The sequence below is a fragment of the Danio aesculapii genome, chromosome 5 (assembly GCF_903798145.1).
Source record: "Danio aesculapii chromosome 5, fDanAes4.1, whole genome shotgun sequence".
In the NCBI taxonomy this organism is placed as follows: domain Eukaryota; kingdom Metazoa; phylum Chordata; class Actinopteri; order Cypriniformes; family Danionidae; genus Danio; species Danio aesculapii.
In genome coordinates this window covers 65,843,997-65,869,335 of record NC_079439.1, presented here as the reverse complement: position 1 = coordinate 65,869,335, position 25,339 = coordinate 65,843,997, and the positions used below count along the sequence as shown (strand labels likewise).

The 25,339-nt window shown below is 37.1% G+C and overlaps 1 protein-coding gene across 1 annotated transcript in view; it reads right to left on the bottom strand.

The window, feature by feature from the left end:
- Positions 1 to 22,676, bottom strand: part of ptgs1 (prostaglandin-endoperoxide synthase 1) — a 69,157-nt gene extending 46,481 nt beyond the window's left edge. Inside the window, 4 exon segments of the mRNA XM_056458718.1 lie at positions 13,646 to 13,786; positions 17,654 to 17,770; positions 22,175 to 22,264; positions 22,357 to 22,676. Coding sequence (XP_056314693.1) covers positions 13,646 to 13,786; positions 17,654 to 17,770; positions 22,175 to 22,264; positions 22,357 to 22,411 — 403 coding nt within the window. The 5' untranslated portion in view covers positions 22,412 to 22,676.
- Positions 22,677 to 25,339: the final 2,663 nt, after the last annotated feature.

The following is a 25,339-nucleotide window of genomic DNA, read 5'->3' as shown; positions in this document are numbered from 1 at the left end:
CAGCCAATAGTGTTTTGTTTCATCACAGCTCTGCCAGTGAGAGCGGTTGAGCTCAGGCGCATCAAATGAAAAGCAAAAGTGAAGCGTCTTGAAGGGGGCGGTGCATATCAGAGCATTTGATTGGTCAAGATTTGACGAGAAAGCGAAGTATGTGGTGACGTGGAAAAAAATATATAAATATAAAATTTATATCAGTTTTAAATCTTCTAAACTCGAATTTTGTCATTGTTTTGTACCACACCAGCTTATAGATATCCTTGAATGCTAATATACCGATACTAACATCTAATTTTGCTGGACCTTTAAGAAGTAATTTGAAGAAGGTTTGGCTGGACTGAAAATGACCAAAAGCAAAGAGAGTCTGAGCAAACGCTACACCTTTAGGTTTGGTTGCAGATTGTTTTTGCTTCCGAGCTTTGCAATCTGAAATCAAATGGCCAGGGTCAAGGCAGTGAAAGCGTCCCGTCTGCTGTAGTGTCATCTTGTGGTCATGTGGACACTAGTTATGTTTTGGTTTGTTTCTGTTTTGTAGTTCACGTGATCACTAATTGTTTCCAGCTGTCTGTCATTGTCTAATTAGTGTTATAAGATATATTTGTTATGTTGTGTTTAGTTTGCCTTTGGATTTTTGCCGTGTGCTCATGCACTCTGTTTACATAATTCTGTTTTGTTTTGTCTGGCTCTTATATGGTCCTAGTCTGCTCGCTGACTCATCGTTTTGGTTTGTTTGTTTGTTCACGTTATGATTATGTTTTTGAATTTCTGTTCAAACATTGTTTGATTCACTTTTGTTTATTGTTTTGTACTTTTGGTCTCTTTTGGATTTTTGTACCTGGCCTGCCCCCTTTTTTTTATTAAAACTTCAATTTCTGCACTTGGATATATCTTGTATTTTTGTAAGCCCATCGTGGTAGAAAGCTTTCCTTTTTTGTTATACCAGTTCTTGAGGTGGATTTGGAATCATTGCTAAGTTGAAAAAGCATGGACACATTGCACATTGTTAACAGAACATGCAGATTGAAACACTGTTTTGAGAGTGAGAACAAATTCGTCTGCTAAAAATTGTCAGCTTGGAAATCCTCTTTTCATTTAAATGTACAAAAAGACTTTCTGGCACACAACTCTTGAAGTCCTCCAACAACACAACTCTTGAAGCAAGTTGTGGTTTTGGTAGCAAAACACCACTTCTCAAAAAGCATCCTTTCTCTCTTGCAAATTCTACAAATGTTTGCTTCGGTGATTTTAAACAAGATCTAAATCTCTAACGTTATGCCTCTGGCACCAGTTCATATGCTCTCAAAACTTCAGCTTTTACGGTGTCGTAATCCAATGATTCCTCTATTTACAAAGCAGAACACCTCTTGAGCTTTAGCAACAAAGTTACATAGTAACAAAAGTGACCACATGTCTTTTGGCCGACTCAATTTTACAGCAACATGTTCAAGGGGAACAAAACAACAGTCAACCTCAGCTTCACGGAAATGAGGTACCAACTTAACAAATTTACCAACCCGAAATTCAGGCACTGATGCATTCAGATTACTGGAAGGTGTGTATTGAGGATGTGGTTCTGGTTTGTTTTGCAAGGTTCAAACCTCAAGATCTAGCTTGCGCAGTTTAGTATCTCTGTCTACCTCCATTTTAAAAGCTTTTAAAAGAAGAGGCAGAGTTTTGTACTCTTGACGCTTTAAGCAAAGGTCTCAAACTCAATTCCAGGAGGGCCGCGGCTTTGCAGTTTTGCTCCAACCCTATCAAACACAGCTGATCCAATTATCAAGGTGTTCCACAGAGTCATGAACACTTTCATTATTTAGACCAGCTGTGTTTGATCAGGGTTGGAGCAAAACTGTGCAGAGCTGCAGCCCTCCAGGAATTGAGTTTGAGACCTATGCTTTAGAGCCAGATAAAGTTCTTTCAATTTAATCATTACAGCAGGACCTACATGGGAGATGGTCCGCTGGCCCCCCTGCCCAGCACATTTTATATGTCTCTCTTATTTGACACATAAGGTCAGTTCATGGATCTCTCTGTGAAGCTGCGGTCACACTGGGCTTTTCCTCCCATAGACTTCCATTCATACGCACTTGAATGCGTCAGACCCGAAACGCAAGGTTATGTGTTAAATTTCGCATGTTGCTGCAGTGCAAAGTTCAAGCTTGGTGAACTCTGACCTGCGAAATCGCATCACTTGACTGCGTGAGACCAGTCGAGGATCAAAACATGACCTCTCTGGACAGAAATTTAAAACATGGAGCAATCGCTCGCTTTTTTAATGTCTAATCATCTTATTTAATCCCATCCCTTTTCGCAGCGCCGCACGACAGAATTTCGCACAAAGCTTAGTGTGACCGCAGCTTTAAGGACTTGATGATCTGAATCAGGTATGTTAATTAAGGAAGACATACAAAATGTGCAGGGCGAAAGAGCCCGAGGACTGCCATTGAGATCCACTGGACTATGTGCCAAATTGGTCTCAAACAAGGCATCAGCTTCAATCTGAATATCATCCTCACCCTAAACAGAGCATTCAGGTAGTATACTTGCCTCTACAAGTTTTTCGCACAACTCATATTTTGTCTCAATTTTCTTGTCTTCTTTGGGCACTGAAATGTTGAAGAATTCTGCAATTACAATTAGATCTCTGTTTCTACACCGGTCAAATACTTCTAACGTGGGTGATAAAGTAAACATGACTAAATCAAACTCTATTTGCACTAGGATGAAGTCTCCTCTCTTACATAAAGTTCAAATCAGCCAAGCAAAATATAGATAACAGGAGACTCGCCACACCCACCGAAGAAGTGTTTCCAAGAGCCTTTAGAGGAGCCCCTAATTTGACCTATTTCTAGGAGTTTGGAGAAAACGTAACGTTTTATGAAGGTTTTCACCCCTGTCCCAGCCAGAAATCACCACACAAGATTTAAGAAGTTGACTTTTTTATTAACTCTGATTCTTCAAAGGAAGCTGAATAAATATAAACGGGGCCCAGGCCAAAACAACTAACAGAATAAATCTAAATGTTGGGAGGAACAAACTAACTTACCTCAATAAAAGAAAATCAAACAAACACCATAGGCTTACCTCACTCCCTAACTAGCTAGAAACAGGAGAAAACCTTTGTCAAAGAAAAATGGCATCCTCCTCTCTACAGCCAGTGATAATTAAAGAATCATCAAAAGTCAAAAGAGTATGAAATAAAAAATCTGTTCAGCAAGAGTATCACAAAATCAAGTCTTTTAAGGTTTCAACAATGAAGTAGTGATGGCCAATTGTTAAACAAATCATTCTTTTTAACTGGATCGTCTAAGTGAACCAGTCAAAGCAGTTCACCAAATCAGATGAAATTGTTTGAAACGGTTTGCGCCTCCAGTAAGCTCTTATCCACAAATTACATACCTTTTAACATGCATGATACCCTGTTTTATTCTAAATAAACCGATTTCCTGAGTTATTTAGTTACTAGAACAGTACACTGAGATCAGATTTGAGAACCGGTGAACTGATAATACTGTGCATTTGTGATTCAGCAGGTGGTCAACTGAACACAAACTGTACATGACACAGCAGCAGAGTACCATCTGAACCAAACTCAGACAGCTGATTAAGCTGCAGCATGCGTAAACCAAGGGCTTAAATGAGAGTGACTACTCTGGCATATGTTTTACGCAGATGGATGCACTGTGTTGGGAACTGCTGTGATTTATTGAAGAAAAAATTATTATTTTTTTTTTTCAAACCAAGTGATTTAATGACTTATTTGAATGAATCACTCAATTGAATGATTCCATGAATCACATTTTGGCCCGTTTACACTGCCAGTTAAATGTGACCCAATTCTGATTTTTGCTCATATGGATCTGTTCTTTGACTGTATAAACACGGGAAAAAAATGCATGCATTCGATTATTCAGAGATTGGTTTCAGGCCTCCTTCATATGTGGAAATAAGTCAGATATAAATCGGATATGTGACAATGTGACTATTATGTAAACAGGCAGATCGGATTTATCGAGGCATTCCATTTTGTACGTCATTAAACTTGCGACAATGTGGTGCTTCTCCTCGGTTTATTGATGTAGAAGGAAGAGTGTGTGTGTACTCGTCCTAAAAATTCAGACCCACTGCTCCTCATTAAAGCCCATCACAATTTGCTCCCACCAGACCTAAGATCTCTCTCGTACCCACAAACTCCTCTGAATGGTGGAGGACACCATATATAAACCGTAGGCGCAAGCTGCGATGACAGCCCTTTCCCTCCTCTTCCTCCGCCTCAAAATCATTTTAAAGTTGGGCAAACTTCGCATATTTTGCAGAGCTAAAAGCAACACAATTTCTTCCATCGTGGTTAGTGTGGCGCAGATGCTAGAACTCGCCTTTACGCATGCGCGATGTCGTAAATTGTATTGCAAGTGTAAACATATGAATCAGATATGGGTCACAATTAAAAGAACGTGTAAATCAGATATAGACAACAAATCAGAATTGGCCATCAAGACCTGACAGTGTACCTAATGCCGAGTTCAGACTGCATGATTTTAGCCCCGATTTTGACTCGCCGACAGGTTTTGAGAAATCGCCGACAAATGGCTGAAATCACAGGCAAATCGGTGCTCGTGAGTGACAATCACACAGTATGAACTATCAAAGACGCGATATGAGGGAATCGCCGATGCCTGTGAGATATTTGGCGTGCTAAATATCTGGGGCTGTCGGCGATTCAAATCATGCCGTGTGAAATAAGTTTTGACTGAAAATAACATCGTCGATCGCCTACAGCCAATGAGAGAGCAGCATTCGCGTATGTGTGTGTGCCTGCAGGCCAGCGGGAGGTTGAGGGAGAAGTTAAAAACGCTCATTTTCTGTTTATTTGGACCCAAGAAATGGAGGAAAAACTAGTGGAGGTTTGATAGGAGTACCCGTGTCTGACGTAAGAAAGTTAAAAAAGAAAGTTGAGGAGAAATTGCTGATTCCCTTCAAACCCAGGTGAGCAAATATGTACATTTTCTACCCCATTAAAGGCTTCTTTCTCGTTATGTAGTTAATAACAAAAGATATACTACATGTTTTTGGCTGTGAGACGTAGATTGGATGAAGTTGTCGGCAATTCTTCCTTTTGTAAAGTCATGCAATGTGAAAGCCCTTGTCACCGATCCATCTTGCAGTGTAAACAAAGCAGCGACAAAACACTAGCCCATATAGTCATGCAGTGTGAAAACATCTGTGACACGACTACTTTTAAAATCATGCAGTCTGAACTCAGCGTTACTGGCATCAAGACCAACGTGGCCTTAGAGATGCCTAAGACTTGGTGCCACTTACTGGTGATTTTAGTGTCATATTTATTTATTTAAGACAGGCCTAAACCAGCCAAGATACCAGCATTAAAACACACTATGCAAAATATTATGATATGTTTTGTCTATACAGCAGACCCCTGGAACATACACATACATTGACACATACATCTTCAGTCGACAGCTACACAAAACCTTTTCCTGCTGTTTAATGTTTATTATTTCTGGCTGAAAGCCAACAATCTAAAACACATCAGGATTTTTACTGTCATTTTGGGCCACACAGGTATTTATGTGATAGATTTCTTGCACATGTTTCTCCTCAGTTTTGAGTGCAGATTTCCAACAAATGATTTCCAACATAAAAATGTACTAAAGACCAGCTTTGCTTAATTTTTCCATACTGCTGCAGTTTCCCAAAAGAGAAGAGAGAGATAAGAGAGCACATTCTCACAAGCTGGGTTTCCATCCTAATGTGAAACTAATCTTTTCAAAGTTTACATAAAAGAAACAATCGCAATGCGAATTAGGTGCATTTTCATCAAAATGTTAGAGCAGCTCACTGTAGTATTGGTAACTTAGTAACTAACAGTAAACAAGGCAAACATAATGGAGACAGCTGACTGGTCATGTAAATGTAACGTTCACTACGTCAGAGTTTATTTGGCAAATGATTTCCTTCTCTAATAATTCACATTAACCCTTTTTTGCGTTAATAAAAATCCAAAATCACCTCAGGCAGCTTTTTTGAGATTGAGCAAATTATGAGATTTTTATTTGAAATTTGCCATATCTATTACTCGCTATATAGACTGACTAGGGTACTCTTTTAGTATGGAGCCTATGCACTCCCATTTTCCACCCTTAGACATGCCAAGAAAAATGTAAAGAAAATTATGGGACATTTATTTTGTGACAATGTTTGTTAAATGTCCACACACTGGTATTCAGTAACTTAATGGCTGATACTTGCTTATTCCGATTACGTACCCCTATATAGATTTCTAAAGAGAGAGCAAAATACGTCTCAGGAGCTATGTTTTTTGCAGTTTTTGTTTTCACGAATCCACCAGAGAGGGCTGTACGCGTTTTCAGATCTCAAATTTCTCTCGTGAGTGCCATTCGCGCCCGCTGTTCTTACGTAAATCCACCAGGGGCCCTGTCGACTGACTGATTTACTGACTGACCAACTGACCGATCTCTATTTTAAACCCAACCGCAGTATTTTAAAAAGCAATCCAGAAAAAGAAAAGCCCCCTTTACCACGTTTGTAGACTTTACCACATCCTCACCTTGTTATTTACTTGTTTATTTTATTTTTTAGCTGTTTTTGTCTTAACCTCTTTCTGGAACCGTTCTTCAAACCCGTTGTCGCTGTCAACTCCGCACTCCAATCAAGCGGCAACCTCCTGCTCTCCCTTGTGAAGCAAAAACGGAAGTAACTAAAACTGAAATAATCAAAATTCAGCTAGTCTTGCCTCCATAATAGAGCAAATTTCTACTGACCCCACTTTTAAAATGGCCAACTTTACAGCAGAAAAAGGGTGTTTACAGCCAGGTACAAAGAACGATTTTTGTTCATATAGCTAATATTACCCTTCATGACAACTGTGAGGGGGGTGAATTTTTTTATAACTCATTCATTTCCTTTATATTAGGTTATATTAAGTCAGCGTAATTAAGAGCATGGCCAATTGAGTGACAGCTAGGTCTCGCTGATCGTCGTCACTTCACCTCAGCTGATTCCGGCTGATTAGCTGCTGAACTCGGCATATACATCGTATTTTTGTTTTGTTTTATGAGGCATTACACAGTCAGTTGCTTTTTGGAATTATTTCTTACAATTATCAAATGATACGGCATGCTGTGTGCACTTGATTGTGCTCACAAACCATTCACGTGGCATTCGCAGGTAGTGAAGTATTAAGCGTTTCTCTTATAGGAAAGCCCGTCTAAGCAAAATGCTAGCATTCGTCCGTAGCTTCGCTCACGCTCCGACTCTTTGCCTTTGTATCCCCGGTTGGTGCGATGACGCGTGAACAAAATGGTGGATGGTTGGCCACGCCTTCTAGCTTCCTTTGGTTACTTCAGAAACCTATGGGTGACATCACGGATACTACGTCCATATCATTTACAGTCTATGCCTCCGACATACGTGTCGAGCTACCAGACAAACAGGTAACAGCGGAAAAGCTGTCCATACAGAGGTAAGCGGTCAGCTGGTAAGCGAGAAAAGGAATGGCATCATACCGCCTCGTAGCGTTCGTTTAAAAGATGAAATGCAGCCATCCGCACTCTCCAGGAACGTATATAGCCCTACGTTTTCAGAATGAGCCTATCTTGAATAAAAACGTAACTGCTAATGCATTGGGTAATATGGAGGCTCAAAAAATGTACTATGTATTTCAAAAGAGCTGCATCAACAACAACCATAAAAACAAAACAGAGCCACACAATCATTCAGGTAAACTTGTTCTGAGCTAACATACTCTCCATTACACTTTCCTGGAACAATACCTCCGGATATTCAGTAACTTGGCTCGCATAGGGAAATGTGTTGGCCCGCAGCAGTGTGCAGGACATGAGGAATTTGAGGGCCTCTTACAGAGTACAGGAGCGCTGCCATGGCAACCGGCGACTGGACGCACTGAAATGAGTTCAGATTGAAATGATAGCCTCCTATGGCCCTGGTGTATCTTGCTATCACATTTATACTGGAACTGACTGTACAGGAAAACATTACAAGCGCCAACTGGGAGGAAATGATAAAAAAAGAGGCTGTACGTTGAAAAATGGGGCACTTACAACAGCAGTGGCTGAGAAAATAATGGAAAGGATGCTGTGTTAAAGGACACTCCCTTTACAAGAAAATAAAAAGCCCAGAACAAATACATTCACACATGCTCATTTTCTCTGACAAACACTGATGCAGCAGAAAAAACTCTCAGTTATTACCATTACAATACTTCTCAACTACATCCAAGCCATTTAGATTAAAAATAGCATTGCCAAAGCAAACAAAACAGACAACATCTAATCTCCAGAAGTCGAATTTCTGTCTAAGCCGCATGTGTGGTCTTGAAGTAGATACTCAGCCAACGACTTCAATGTCTGTGCGCTGATAAAACATTTATGTTTACACTTGAGTGCAAGTATTCTCCTCTTTCTCTGAAGCTGGACTTGAAGACCAAGTTTAAGCAGTTTCTGTTGGAAAGGGCCTTTTAAGGCTGCTTAGATGCCATGATATATACACGTACCCATGTAATTCTGTCTGCAAGTCTGCTCATGCCACACAACATCTAGAAGGAAAAATATTTCGAACCCAAGTTGGTTCATTAAATTCATATTACATTGCACGCCAATCAGCTTTCTATATAGTTGGCTTTGAATTTAATGAGCTGTTAGTGTAGTGTGTATTACCAAATCGTTGAAGATGACGTAGTTTGGTTTTGAACATTGCAATTTTTGTATTCTTTTGTATTTGTTTTTTCTCCACTCATTTTTGCAACCCAGGCTCGTTACGAATATGTACCCAGGTCTACATTTCTGAGGACATTGAAATACGTAACTGGAGCTACGTCTGCTCATAGTTCTTGCAAATCCACCAGAGGCTGCTGTGTATGCTTTTTGATGATCAAAATTACCTCTCGTGGGTCCTCTTCTCACATAAATCCACCAGAGGGCAAAATATACACTTCAGTCGACTAGGCCAGCTTGCTCTGGCCATTCCCTTACCTATACCCAACTGTTTTCAAAAGCACTCTATAAAAAGAAAAGCCATCGTGACCAGATGATTTCACCAAATTTTAAGCCTGTTGTTTAATTATTTATTCATTTACCTCTGCCTACATAATTCACGCTCTCCAGAAATGTAGACAGGGGTGTGTATCCACAATAAGCCTGTGTTGGATTTTCATTGAGAATCTCATCAGCCATTTTTGATATTTTCTTTATTTTGATCACCAAAGTGATATATAATGTATAGTGTTATTGCATGGCTGTCTGCAATACTTAATTTCTGATTGGTCAGTCACAACATTCTAAACCACACTGAACTGAGCTAAACTGAACTGAGCTTAAACACTGAAAACTGAACTACACTGTTTCAATTTACTATGATCTTCTTTGTGAAGCTGCTTTGACACAATCTACATTATAAAAGCACTATAGAAATAAAGATGAATTGATTTCAATTGAATAAAGTATGTTATCCCAAGATAACAACCGCTAAATAACACAGATTCATCTGGGTACTTTGAATGATCTTGACCGTCAGTGAATAGGTTTAAATCCATATACATACATCCACATTCATACAACACAGGCTCATTGTGAAAACATACCCCTGTATACATTACTGGAGAGCGCAAATTATGTAGCCAGAATTATGTTTGGCTGCATTTTGTCTTTAAAATGATCACTACAGGGCGGTATGAGATTCTAAAGCAGCGGTGGGCAAACTTTTTAGACCCGAGGGCCACATTAAGTTTTACAAACCAAGTGACGGGCCACATGACAAATTCTTCAAAAAATAATTTTTATTTATAGTGGCAGTGTGCATGGATTATGTAATATCGGACATGTCACATTAACACAAAACAGATTTTTTTTTAAATATATTATTCAGTCAAATTTACAAGTCAAATTAATTTGCACTGCTATTTATATTTAATTATCAATCATCATAAAACAATGAAATAATCCCTTTTAAAATATAATAATAATAATGTAATAATTTTTACAGTAGAGAAAAGAAAAAATATTGTCTAATAGAAAAAAATCTCATATTAACACATTAAAAATTATTCTTAAAAATGACTATTCAGTCAAATTTACCATAATCTATTGTGCACTGCTTATAGAATATAGAGATCAATCATCATAAAACTTGATGAAACCACAAATCTTTGATAAAATAACTTTTTAAAGTGGATGTATGGATGGAAAATATATTCTATGACAAAAATAAACCCATTTATCCAGCAATTATTATATAATTTGAGTCAAATGTACAACAATCTTATTTGAGCTTTTATAAATATGCTCATATCAATCATAAAACTAAGAGATAAAACAGAAGAGGAATCTTAGTCTTTGTTATTCCAAGTCATGTTATTATGAATGTGTTAATGTGAACAATGAGCCTGGTCCCATGTCTTCGCAAGGGTGTCAAAGTCTGGAGTCTTCTACAGCAAAAACGCGAGGCGCAGCAGGCGGTTAAAACGCGAGGTGCAGGGCACATAAGCAGCGCGCAAAACCCTCGCGGCCGTTAGTAAACCATTCAAAAGAGGCGCCTCTTAACGCATAAAGTGCGTTTGGTGTGATCAGCCCCTTAGGTTGTAGTCTTTAAAAAAACAGCAATACTTTCTTGGCATATTAGACATACCGCTTTCTGTCCGATATTGGTGAAGAAGTATTTTGTTGTCCATTCATCTTTAAACACATGACTTTCAGAGTCAATTTTTCTTTTTTTGCCTGACTCATTTTCAGTCATTAACGGTCGAGTGCCTTTTAATATCCGAGAGTGTGTTCTAATTCTATGGGTTGCGCTAACTGTACCACAAGCAATACTGCCATCAAATGGCGTTCACTTGTATTTGCACTATTAATTTAATAATTCTGAACCAAACCGTTACTCAGAAGCAGCATTTTAAAAACTCCCTCGCGGGCCGGATGAAACACTTTCATCCGGCCCGCGAAGGAGTTTTTAAAATGCTGCTTCTGAGTAACGGTTTGGTGGGACGCATAAGGCCCGCGGGCCGTAGTTTACCCACCTCTGTTCTAAAGTATGTTGTCCCAAGATAACAACCACTAAATAATGCAGATTCATCCGGGAACTTCGAATCACCTTGACTGTCAGTAAATACGTTCAAATCCATATACATACATCCACATTCATGCAACACAGGCTCATTGTGAAAACATACCCCTGTATACATTTCTGGAGAGAGCAAATTATGTAGCCAGATATACGAAAGGCTGCATTTCGTCTTTAAAATGAACGCTACAGGGCGGGATGATGTCCTTAAGTAAGTTATCCCAAGATAACAACCGCATTTCATCTTAAAAAAAAAACACTACAGGGCAGTATAACATTCTAAAATATGTTATCCCAAGATAACAACTGCTAAATATTGCAGATTCATCCAGGACCTTCGTATCACCTTGACCGTCAGTTAATACAATTCATATCAATATACATACATCCACGTTCATACAGCACAGGCTTATTGTGAAAACATACCCCTGAATACATTTCTGAAGAGCACGAATTATGTAGCCACAGATACGAAAGGCTGCATTTAGTCTTTAAAATTAATGCTACGGACCGACGGCTTCGGTTTCTTTTTGTGCTACCAACTGTCCACCTTCGTATGGACACTTTTCCACTGTTACTAGTTTGCCCAGTAGCTCGCCATGTACATCGGCAGAAAAATAAAATAATATAGACAAGTAAATAACAGGGTGAGAACATAATAAGATCTAAAAACATGCTTTTGAAAACATTGTCGGTTGGGTCTAGGGAAAGCGGTAGGCGGGGTAATCAGTCGGTCAGTCAGTCAGTCGACAGCTGCCTCTGGTGTATTCAAGCAAGAACAGCAGGTGCGAATGGCACTCGCGAGAGAATTTCAGATCTAAAAAAAACTTACACAGTGGCCTCTGGTGGATTCGCGAAAACAAGCACTGCAAAAAACGTACCTTCTGGGACGTATATCACGATCTCCAGAAATGTATATAGAGGTACATATCAATAATGAGCCTGGGTTGCATTCATATGTTTTTGCTTGTCTGTCACACCACAGTTTTTGACTGTTTGCTGCTGTCTTGTGATTGAATAATATGTAGGTCAATCTATGTTTTTTTCAGCTGGTTTTGTTTCTGCCAGCTGTGTGTTTTTAACAGTTTGGTGCTATCTTGTGGCAGAATAATGCATAGGTTAGTGTATACTCCATAAGCTGTTTTTGATTCTGTCAGCTTTGGGTTTAACTGACCAACGTCAGCTCAGAACAATGTAGCCATGCAATAAATGAAACAAACTACATCTAGGACATACATTAGCAGAATAAAGCCCTTCTTATACAACAGCAGACAAGTATGTCGGACGTTAATCTACCATAAAAAACCTCCTGGACGTTCTTTATCCATAACTTATTCATCTTATGTAGAACAAAGACTTAATGTTAACCAGTTAATAGGTTTATACAATAGCTTTTTACAGTCTTTTACTTTTAAAGATTTACAGTAGTTAGCCCCAAAATAAATATTTACTCATACTCAAGTGGTTCTACACTTTTTATGAATTTTTTTTATATTTTTCTATACAATTTTTTAATATTTTACATCAATGGATGCCTTTCCACTAAACAATCTTCAGTATATCTTCCTTTGTGTTCAAAAGAATAAAGGATAACAAGAACAAGTGGAGTATTAGGAGTAAATGATGATAGAACTTTCAGATTTGGGTGAACTGTCCCTTTAAAATCACAATCATTTTTTGTGTATGACACATTATGTTTTATGTTTAAAATACTTGCAATGTATTGTACAATAACATCTATAAGCATCCTGGAAAATAATATTTAATCAATGATTAATCACTGTCTGGGCTACTGAGATTTCCTTGTGAAAAATGAAGTTTAGGATCATGATTTTACTGCAGTATTATGCACGTTATGATTTTACCAAGTACGTTGCGATCCTGGATTTACATCTATGTTGATCCTGGAACATCATTTGGTTCGAAAATGTAATCAATACCTATTCCCTACCCTAAACCCAACCATAACTGTAAATTATTCCCAAAATCAGAGTGGAATAATAGTTGGATTACACTCATGTAGAAGTGCATAAACCTAACCCTAAGCCTAAACTTAACATGGTTAACATATCCCTTAATTCTAATTGGCTGATTGGAATCTTGTTCCAGGATCAACATAGATGTTAATCCAGGAACATGTCCTACGTGGTAAAATCAGGTTGGTGCAGTAAGTATTACACCACACGTTGAGTGTATATATTAGTACCATTTTTGTTTACTTTTGGTATCTGAAAGTATTTAAACCCAGAAGCAATGACGCACGAAGTAAGACTTCACAAGTAGATTCAAACGCTTCAATTTGTCAATTTTATATACAGGTTGCAGAAGAGTCAAACTTTTTTTGTGGTGGTGAGGCTTAAGTCATGCAAACCTGGTGTGGTTCATTTACAGACTAGCTTTAGACTGAGAGTATTCAGGCATCAAAATCTTGATGAACAAACATGCAGGTGATTCTATACCGGCGGGAACCTTTTGAGGAGATATGGAAAAACTCTTTATAAACAGCAATTGTTTCAGATTCAACAAAACAAACCTGTGAGCACTTTCCGCATGAGCCAATCCCTGAGGAACGACCTGTTGATGATGTCCCATAACCAGTCAAAGTGAGTGAGGATGTAGTGGACAACATTCGGACTGGGCTTCAGAAGTCGATAGACCCGCGTCCAGAGCTCAGCTGAAGAGAAGAGACATAAAAAAACATAATTATTTAAATTAATTATGTCAGAGAAAACCCAAATTTGTGAGAAGTCAAATTTGGAACAATACACTGGTGATGCTGTATTGAACAGCTCACGTCACTTCATAACTATAACGGTCGTTTTTCGACTTAACTAAATTTATTTTTGATGTCTTGGTCACACTATTTGGAGAGCTGCAACAAATTGCCTCTGGGGCCAAGTTTGGCCCACAGGTCGCCAATTGAATAGCCCTGGTCTATGCTGATGAGGTAGAGATAGGCACTAATGGGCGGGGCTTTCCCCCTCTGATGACATGTACAAAGGGAGGACTGTCAATCAAGGTGTTTCTGCGGACTGCAATCAAGTGTGATTTAAAAAAATAATAATAATTTCCATAAGAGGCTTACTATATTCACACACTGTTGCCACACAACTGTGTTTAATCCCATTATAAAAGTGATTTTTGCATAATAGGTCCCCTTTAAGCAGCTAATTAGTAGTTTATTGAGCTAAAATCTTAGTTAATGGTTTGTTAATAGCGTGAATTGTACATTAAAATAAAGTCAGACCAATATTATAGAAAACAAAGCTCTTTCGTAACACAGGCATCATTGTCTGGAAATCTTTTACACAATTATACTAACACTATAACAAACGGGAAGTAGAAAATTCACTGAAGCTTTGCCCACAGCCTTTTAATATGCCAGATCACTTGCAAAAAAAAACAGCTGAGCGAGAGACAGGAAGTAGAAACGGAAAAGGAGACAGACAGTAGGGTTGGCTGATACAGACAGGGGGTTATGGCAGATGTTGGACTGTGTTTGAAAACGTAGAAGACCACATGTGATAGTTTATTGTTCTTTTTAAATCATTCAGCCATTTAACTAATGATTTATGTATTAACATAATATGGATTTGAATTAACAAAAGCAAAATGCAAGAAATGTTTGCCTTCATTTTTCAGTGTAAAACCTTAATATTACTGTAGCACATTAGCATATGATTGTATTTTGCCATTAATCTGTAAGAAAGTACAGTATAAGACCCAATCCCAATTCTATTTTATTACCCCTTCCCATTCCTCTTAGTTCTTGAGTGTGAAGGGGAAGGGCTTCAAATTTAACCCCTAAGGAATGGGAGACCACTACAACACCCTCACATATCATATGTTGTTGCAAGCTCTTACTTCATATGAGATTGATGATGGCAACTGCTGTAGTTATTCCAGTTGCATTCTTTTTGTATTTATTTATTGTTGTATTTATCTTCAGGAAATCATTGGCAACGATATCATGTTATCATAATGATGTAACGTGGCTCGTAACTGTACTGTATTTTTACATCGTGGCCATATTCATCTAGGGCTAAACTAGGGCTGCATGATTCTTGCTAAAATGAGAATCATGATTTTTTATTTATTTTTTGCTTAAAATCAAGCTCACGATTTTCTCACGATTCTGTAGATGTAAGATAAAGGTTAATATGAGTAGGCTATTATTGTTGTTATTTCTCAAACATATGGTAAAACAACAATAACAATAATAGGCCTATTTGTGTAAAGAAAAAAAAATCAAATGCTTGTCGTAATCATAACTATAAAATGCGATATTGACATTTAAATGCAACACAGGCTCATTCTGAAAACGTTGCCCTACAGACGTTTCTGGAGACTGCAAATTACGTAGCCAGAGGTACGTATGGCTGTATTTAATTTTTTTTAAACGAACGAACGGGGCGGTGTGACGCCGTTCCTTTTCGCGTCTACCAGCTGACCACTTACCTCCGTATGGCATTCCGGCTGCAACCAGTTTGTCCTGTTAGCATGCCATGTACGTCGACGGCCTTGAGACGAAGAGAGGAGTTGACCACGATGACGGGGTTTAAGTCCGGTGAAGAACGGTTTCAGAAAGCAGGTAAGACAAAAAGAGAATCCAAAAAATAAAACAAACAGCAACAAAAAGTAAATAGCAGAGAATGTGAGAATGTGGTAGGGTGAGGCAGTGGCGAAGTAGGTAGTGCTGTCGCCTCACAGCAAGAAGGTCGCTGGTTTGAGCCTCGGTTGGGTCAGTTGGTGTTTCTGTGTGGATTTTTCATGTTCTCCCTGCATTCGAGTGGGTTTCCTCCGGATGCTCCAGGTTTCCCCCACAGTCCAAAGACATGCGGTACAGGTGAGTTGGGAAGGCTAAATTGTCCGTAATGTGTGAGTGAGTGTGTATGGATGTTTCCCAGAGATGGGTTGCGGCTGGAAGGGCATCCGGTGCGTAAAACATGTGCTGGATAAGTTGGCGGTTCATTCCGCTGTGGCGACCTGGATTAATAAAGGGACTAAGCCGAAAAGAAAATGAATGAATGAATGAATGAATGAAAAGAATGTGGTAAAATTGGAAAACGTTGTAAAAATCAGACGAGGGCTTTTCTTTTTTTGGATTGCTTTTGAAACGTGTTGGTTGGGTTTAGGGAAGTGGTTGGACGGGTCAATAGATACAATTGGTTGGGTTTAGGGAAGGGGGAGGGTGGGTCAGGTGATCGTTCACTCAGTCAGTCAAAAAGTCTGTCAAAAAGTCAGTTGACAGCGGCCTCTGGTGGATTTAAGCAAGAACAGCAGGCACGAATGGCACTCGCAAGGGAAATTTGAGATCTCACAAAGCATACACAGCGGCCTCTCGCGGATTCGCGAAAACAAAAACTGCAGAGAAACGTGCCGCCAGGATGTATTTCGCGGTCTTCAGAAACGTCTGCAGAGGTACGTTTTCAGATTGAGCCTGGGTTGTTTAAATGATGTGTGCACTTTTGGTTTCACTTTCACTGCTGAGTACGCTCAAGTCATGGCTGCTGTCACTTTGAGGAAAAAACAAACAAACGTGCAAATCCTACTTCCTGCGCGGCTCTCAAACGATCGCTCTGTGCAACAAACTGAATGTTGATTACAACTTTATTACCTGTTATTCACAGCCGATGCAGGTTCTGTTCACTATAGTAGACATCATTGGCTCAGTAATACACAAACAGTGGGTCAGCTCAAGTGTGATTTCGCTGCCACAAATACATCATTACATGAAGACAGAAATTAAATTTTTGGGTGAATTATACCTTATAAATACAGTATGTGACACTATCAACACAATTTGAAGGTGTCCATGTTGCTGAGCAACGTATATAAAACAATGTAAAGACTACTGCCTTTATGCTTTCTTCCGAATTTGAAAATATAATGAATCGTAGAGACTCTGGATTAAGATCGTGTGGGGGGTCAAATCGAGATCACGATCATTTTTGATTAATTGTGCAGCCCTAATGTAAACACAAGAAGAAAAAAAACATTACCGTTATACTAGTCACTGTAAAAAGGTGATTCCCAGCCACTAGAGTTTTCTAACAGGGTATTTGAGTGTCATCGAGTGTCAGATATGAAAGTATGTTGTGGGACTAATATACAGTTGTTATTATGAGTATAGATGGCAAAATTATAGATAGCGTTTTGCTTAAAAACCATGATAGTAAAACATGAACGGCGTTATGAATGTATTAAAAACAGGTGCTTGTTTGTTGTAAAAATTCTTTATAATGCCAATAAAATACTTAAATTTGTGAGTCTCCTTACTCGCGTGTGCAGCCATGTTGCCATTGTAGCTATTGTATTGTGAAATTTTCATACCCCTTGGTTTCGAGTGTTGTCCTGGAAAATCTCAGTTTCAAGGGCTATCTAGCCCTTCCCCTTAGCCCTACACCTTCAAGCTAAAGAGAATTGGGACAGCCCTGCCCCTTCACATGAATGCACAAAACAAGGGTTAGAGGAAGGACTAAGGGGTAGAATTGGGATTGGGCCTAAATATACAATCAAAAAAAATAACAAAGATACATACGTATAGTGCAATTTTCTCCATAGTAGCCCGTTCTGGTGCAGTCACATTCATATCTTTCCAGGCCATATCGAACACAGATCCCTTGGTTTTGACAAGGGTAATAGCAACAAGGATTCGCTAGAAAAAACAAAACAAGCCATAGAGCATTTCAGTGTAAAAGGTTATGACTCTGAATGGTTGCATGAACATCCTCCACAGCGTTCCCCAAGCTAATTTACTACAAAATTTCAGGCATAGTTTAGATGTTAGATTATATCTGAATATATTACGCAACCACTGCAACATGTCTCATCAGGGCGATTGCATCATGCGGTTTTCAGGATTTTCTTTACATTTTTGCATGACGGAAACAAAATGATGGATTGATGCTGGTGCCGTATAACAGGTCACACCATCACCTTTATTTATATAACACTCTATAAAATAAGAGTTTGATACACAAGAAATTAACAGATAATAATGATGTCAAACTTTAAAAATGGGGTAAATCCAAGTTGTGCAATAAATAAGCAGATGTAGCAATAATATTCAGTGTGACTTAGTGTTGATTTAGTGCGGTTTATTCATTATAAACATGCTCCGATTAGCAAGTTTGGTAACACTTTATTTAAATGTGTCCTTTTTATATATATTATACATAATTGCATGCAACTATCCCTGAACCTAACAGCTATTCTAACCCTACACTGAAAAAAATGAAACAACTTTTTTTTCAAGCTTTTTTTTTCTCAAACTATAATTTAACGATGGTTCTAACTATAAAATGTAATTTAATCTAAATAAGAAATATTTATTGAGGTCAAGAAAAAATTACATTCACACAAATAAAAATATTGTTTAGTATAGAGACACTACATATATTTTTTTACTTCAGCACAAATCAGATTTATTTAACCTTAGATTAAAGTATGATTCTGCTTTGGATCAACCTAAAAATACTGTAATTTGTTACAGCTAAATTTATAATTACCCTTAAATTATAGTTTTGACTTTATTGAAAATGAAAAGTGTATTTTAATATGAATCTAAATAGTCTGCCCAATGGAAAGAAAATACATTAACTGAATGGTAAAATATTGTTTTTATAAACAGTACATTAATTGAATTACTTTGCGTCAACTTAAAATCAAAATCCAAGTAAAATTGTGCTTTGGACTAAACTACACTTCCGGTCAAAAGTTTGGGGTCAGTAGGAGTTTTAAATGTTTTAAAAAAAGCTACTCCTGCTCATCAAGGCTGCATTTATTTAATCAGAAATACAGTACAAAATGTAAAATTTGGAAATGTTATTACACTATAAAATAACTGTTCAAAAGTAGTTTATCATTTAATTTAATAATTTATTCCAGTGATTTTAAAGATGAGTTTTCAGCTTCATTACTCCAGTTTTCAGAGTCACATGATCCTTCAGAAATCACTCTAATATTTATTATTATTATTATTATTATTATTATTATTATTATTATTATTATTATTATTAATGGTAATAGAGATAAAAGCAATAATGACTGGAGTAATAATCTCATTTGAAACTAAATACAATAAGAAAGCAGTTATTTAAAATTGAAACAAATATTTATCAATTTAAAAATTGTTTACATTTAATAAATGCTTGAACAGAATAATTTTCTTTAAAAAAAAACCTGAAAATAAAACTGGCCCCATACTTTTGACCAGTAGTGTATGATAAATACATATAATGTTAGGCTATGATACTGTACGGTGGCTAAGAGAGCTTGATGCGCAGCAATTAAAAAAAAAAACACTTGCAATTACAAAAAAACAACAGGAAATGAAAAAAAGTCTTTCATCAAGATCTTCATTAGTTTGACAGCAAACGTGTTGGAAATCCGCACAACACAAACCCATTAAGAAAACACGCTGCAAACTCTCACAACACATGCAAATAGCAAGAGACACAACAGAAATGTTTTAAAAGGGGACCCAAAAACATGACGGACGTGGCTGGGATTTGTTTATTGTGCTGTGCAGTTTGTACAGTAGGTGATCTTTGAAAGGTGAGTTTTCTGTTTATTTTGACATCCTGATTACACCATTTCCTTGTCTTTTGAATATTATTAGCCTAAATAACCATAACCTAAATAGCCAGGTCCATTGTAAATAAGCCAAGTTATCTACATGCACTGCAAAGCAGGTTGTTAAACTATGCTTTTGATGACATTTTTTCGTTACACTTTATTTTAAGTGACATTCACTACTACAGTATGTATCTACATAAAAAAAATAAGTACAATGCACTTATTGTGTTCATATTGTATTGCAAGTGACTAAAGCGGCTATTAAGATGGGATATGGCTAGGGTTAGGGACAGGTTTGGTGGATAAGTTTAATTTTAAATATAATTACACAAATTAATTACAGATGCAATTACATGCAAATAAATCTAAAATATAAGCACAATGTAAAGTTGAAGTCAGAATTATTAGCCCCCCTGAATTATTAGCCCCTCTGTTTAACGGAGAGAAGATTTTTCTCAACACATATCTAAACATAATAATTTCATTTCTAGTAATGATTTATTTTATCTTTGCCATGATGACAGTACATCATATTTTACTACATATTTTTCAAGACAGTTTTATGCACCTTAAAGTGTCATTTAAAAGCTTAACTAGGTTAATTAGGTTAACTAGGCATTATTGTATAATTATTGTAAAAAATATAGCTTAAAGGGGTTAATAATTTTGACCTTAAAATGTTTTTTAAACAATTTAAATCTGCTTTCATTCTAGCCAAAATAAAACAAATGAGACTTTTTCTAGAAGAATAAATATTATTAATATTTATTAATATTTTATTATATTATTAATATTTCACAGACATACTGTGAAAATTTCCTTGCTCTGTTAAACATAATTTGGGAAATATTTAAAAAAAAAATTAAAAGGGGGGCTAATAATTCTGACTTCAACTGTATGTACACAAATCTACGTAATAAGTGCATTGTACAAAATGATTCGTTTAAATGTACATATATAGTTAATATAGTTAATGTGACTTAAAATAAATTGTTACCCATTTATTTAATTTGAAGGTGTTGATTTTAAATAAGAATGAGACAGCAGGCTTCCCCTGATAAGGCTTATTCATAAATACAAGACGCTTCATATCTGGTGGTTGTCAGTGGAGTGCGTGACCGTCTACATCTCTTGACATTATGACAGAAACAATCCAAAAATAGAGGATATTTTTAATGAAATGTGGTCGCTTTGCACAAACCATGCAGCAGATAAGCAGAATCTCCTTCTATCTGGTCTTCATTGGTTTTAATTACTATAGCAGAGAAACACAACCGGTGCCTGACAAAGTTTCTTAATCTATTTACCAAACACAAAAATCCTAGTTTAGTCTAATATTCTAAACTATGTAAACAGAGTGACAGACACAAAGATACCATACACAACTTTCTAACCAAGATCAGACTTGTTCGCTGCCTCACAGGCATACCTTTACGAGGACGAAAGTGAGCGCAAAGTCATGCAGGAAATCTCATTGAAACTCAGCTTGAAAATGTTTATTACTAGATACACTGTAAAAGATGTATGACAAAAAGTCAAGATACATAATTTAATGTTGCTTAATCTTATTTTAATAAGTTAATCAGGTTTCAACTAAATTATTAAAGTTATACCATTCATTCATTCATTTTCTTTTCGGCTTAGTCCCTTTATTAATCTGGGGTCGCCACAGCGGAATGAACCGCCAACTTATCCAGCATATGTTTTACACAGTGGATGCCCTTCCAGCTGCAACCCAGAACTGGGAAAAAGTTATACCAAGTTTAACTAAATAATTTTGTCTGTTTGATTGATGTAAGTTGAAAAGATTTATTCATTCATTCATTTTCTTTTCATCTTAATCCCTTGATTAATCCAGGGTCGACACAGCGGAATGAACTGCCAACTCATCCAGCACATTTTTACACAGCAGATTCCCTTTCAGCCACAACCCATCTCTGGAAAACATCCACACACACTCATTCACACTACCGACAATTTAGCCTACCCAATTCACCTGTACCGCATGTCTTTGGACTGTGGGGGAAACCTGAGCACCCGGAGGAAACCCACGCGAACGCAAGGAGAACATGCAAACTCCACACAGAAACGCCAACTGACCCAGCCGAGGCTCGAACCGGCGACCTTCTTGCTGTGAGGCGACAGCACTACCTACTGCGCCACTACTTTTAGGTTTATTTAATTAAGCATTATTTTTTTACAGTGTAGCTAACTAGAGAATACACACATATATGTAAATATATTTGAGCTATACGGATACAATTATTAGGTAATAATCGTGTAATAATTTTTGTTAGAAACAATTAAAAAGAAATACTCAGAAAATCACATTAGAGTATATTGTAATCCTGAAAGTGCACAACTGAATAGACTTCATTCATTACAGAAAATAGCACAATAGTGACAGATAAACTGTTCTCTAAGGAATGAGCATGTAATATAAGCCTTAACCTTTTCTTTATATTTATATAACGTTACTTACCAGTGTTTGATGAAGTCGGGCTTTCTTCACCAGCACAAAATGAGACACTCAGCAGCAAAATCAACGTCCACTTCAGTAAAAAGCTACACACTGCAAAGAAAAATATCTGATAGGGTTTGTCACAGTTGACATACGTAATGCTAGCCTATATGTTAAACCGATTTAAGACATTCACTGCTCACCTTTCATTGTAGTTTGGTACACAAAAATAATTATGATTAAAAATATATATAACATATACAATTACAAAAGAACAAAGTCTTCAAAAGTGATGTTCGCGAAGAAAAAGGCTGCAAATAAATAATTCCATGTTGATTATTTTCCCATGTGAGACTGAAGCCAAAGTCAGCTCGCGGAGGATTCTCGCAGATTGATGAAGGGGGGAAAGGAGCTCGAGTGGAACTTTTGTAGCGAAAGCAAACAAGAAACACCAGCCTTCCGCTTCAGGACAACCTCACGATTAAAAACAAAGCACACACAAAAGATATGAGGGTCAAACTTGTTTCTGAAGTTACTGAAAAGATAGTAGAAGGAAAAACAAACCTTCATGGCGCCACCGTGTGTTTGAGTCTGCTACAGACCTGCACTTTTACAGCCTTCGGTCTTCAAAAACATCTGCTATTCTAATACACTTTCCACTTTAAAACAATGATCTTATGAACAAGCACTCATGAAGATTGTAAAGCTACCTGACACCAAGATAGCTACACGTATATTTGCAGCCAGGACCTTTTAAGTGCGTATGGTCTAGAAAGCGTGAGCAACGATCCAATAAACGTCTCTAAAAGGTAGGTCTGCTGTACAAACTTCATAAATTAAACATATTAAAAACATATTATAAGCATCAATTTAATGTCCGAAAAGAGACATCTAATGTAGATGAGCAACTAATACTAATTTAACTGAGTAGCTTGCTCATTAACTCAGTTACAGCATTAGTTTGCTAATCTATATTAGATGTCTCTTTTCGGACATTACATGGATGTTTATTTTAAGTCTATTGAGTTGGGTAAAACTAGACATAAATATATATGGGCAATAATTTTGGTACATTGAATTTTATATCCATTATCCATTACAACCTAACCTAACGTCTTTAGGAACAGAAGTTAATACATTTAAGTTCAAATTTGTAAATATATATATATATATATATATATATATATATATATATATATATATATATATATATATATATATATATATATATATATATATATATTTGTGTTTATTAGACGTCTAATACACATCTAAATGTAGACAGCTTGGCTAAAACAAGGCTAAACTTGGGCTGTCAGTGAAATAGACATCTAAGAATAGCCAAAAACTAGACTATGTCAAATAGACAGATTTGACAGACTTTATATGTGTAGTTATTTATTTCTAATTATTTGACGACTAGTTTTGGGCTATTCTATTAGATTTCACTGACAGCCCAAATTTAGCCTTATTTTAGCCAAGATGACTATGTTTAGACATCTATTAGACATCTATTAGACATCTTTTAAATACAAAAAAATGCTTGTCACACAGATTTTTTTTTCTCCTGTTGCTCATTTAATATTCAAAAATTGTTGTGTGCAAATCATCTTTGGTACTAGTCATGCACAGTCACAGTAATCTAGAAAAAGCTAACTATTTTAATAAGCATATGCTTTGTCAACAGACATTTGATTTTATTTTCACATCTATCAGAATGATTTTTCACATTGGCTGAAGGCCTTGCTGGAGGCTGAACTTCAGGGAAACGAGAATGACACAAATCTACCACTAATTATGAAAGAGAAAATAAACCTGAATATTTAAGCATCGATTTAAACATTGAAAGTATGGCTGATTGCAACTTAGAAGCGTAAAAAACCAAACTGAACAAAAGGTGTTTGACTTGATTATGTTGACACGCTGAGCAGCTCTTGTACTGACCAAACAAAACAAACTACTCAAAGAATTTACCACTAAATGGCTTCCAGCGGATCCAATAAAATCCTCCCTTAATTTTATCATACATTTTACAACCTCTGACCGCTCCCCCACCCTATTCTTACGCTCTCTTGCCCTGGGTGAGTTTCTCATAAATCATCCTATTGTATACAACTCTTAATTAGCAAAGAACATAACCTTCTTTCCAACCTTAATCACAAAACTCTCAGTATCTCATCTAAAATGCAGTTCGTCTGAATAAACAATAAATCTCTCATTGATTCTGTCAATTGTAACACTATTTCTTTTATGCAGAACCACAGATATAGTACTGCTGCTAAAATAAATGTAATAATGCTAAATAATAATGCTGATGATTTTAGGGTTGCTAGTACAAAGTTAAATGTGTTTGTGGAATAAATGACGGTGGTCTGATCAACAGGAAACTGTGTGTAAACACCTCTCTGACATTTAGCTGTATACTGACAGCACATAGTCTCCAGTAATAACAATTTAGGAAACAACCAAGTATCTATCTCGTACAAAGTGACTCAGAATGTCTTGGTCTCTATAAAACTACTGATTTTGTGCTGAAACTTTCACTTAAAACTATCAAAAAAAACTATATTTGTAGTTTAGATATAAAACAGCAAAAAAATAAGCAATCTTGTACATTTATAAATCTTTTAAATACTGTATTATTGTTTTAGTAATACTTAAGGGAACGTTCCATGTTATATTTTTTTATACACAGACATGAGTATGAATGCAAGAGTGTATGGGTGTTTCCCAGTGTTGGGTTGCAGCTGGAAGGGCATCCGCTGTGCTGGATGCTGGATAAGTTGGCGGTTCATTCCTCTGTGGCGACCCCTGATTAATAAAGGTACTAAGCCGAAAAGAAAATGAATGAATGATACATAGGCATCACCTATTGTCAGTCCGACCGGGTTCTCCCCTCTCTTAATCACCCTCACCTGAAGGCTGTTAGCCTCACACCTGCACATGATCACTTCTTATCATCTCAGCATCATAAAAACCACAGTCTTCCAGCACTCAGTGTCTGGCCTTATTGCTCGAAGGACTAAAACTACGACTTTACTCACCTCCCCATTCTGTGTTATCTCTGTTGTCTGCATCTCGTTCATAGTGTGGATTCCCTGTGGTTCCCCGTCTGGTCATCATCTCAGTTCCTGTGTCTAGTCCTCCTCGATCTTGGTTCCCTGTCTGGTAGTTCCTTAACCCATT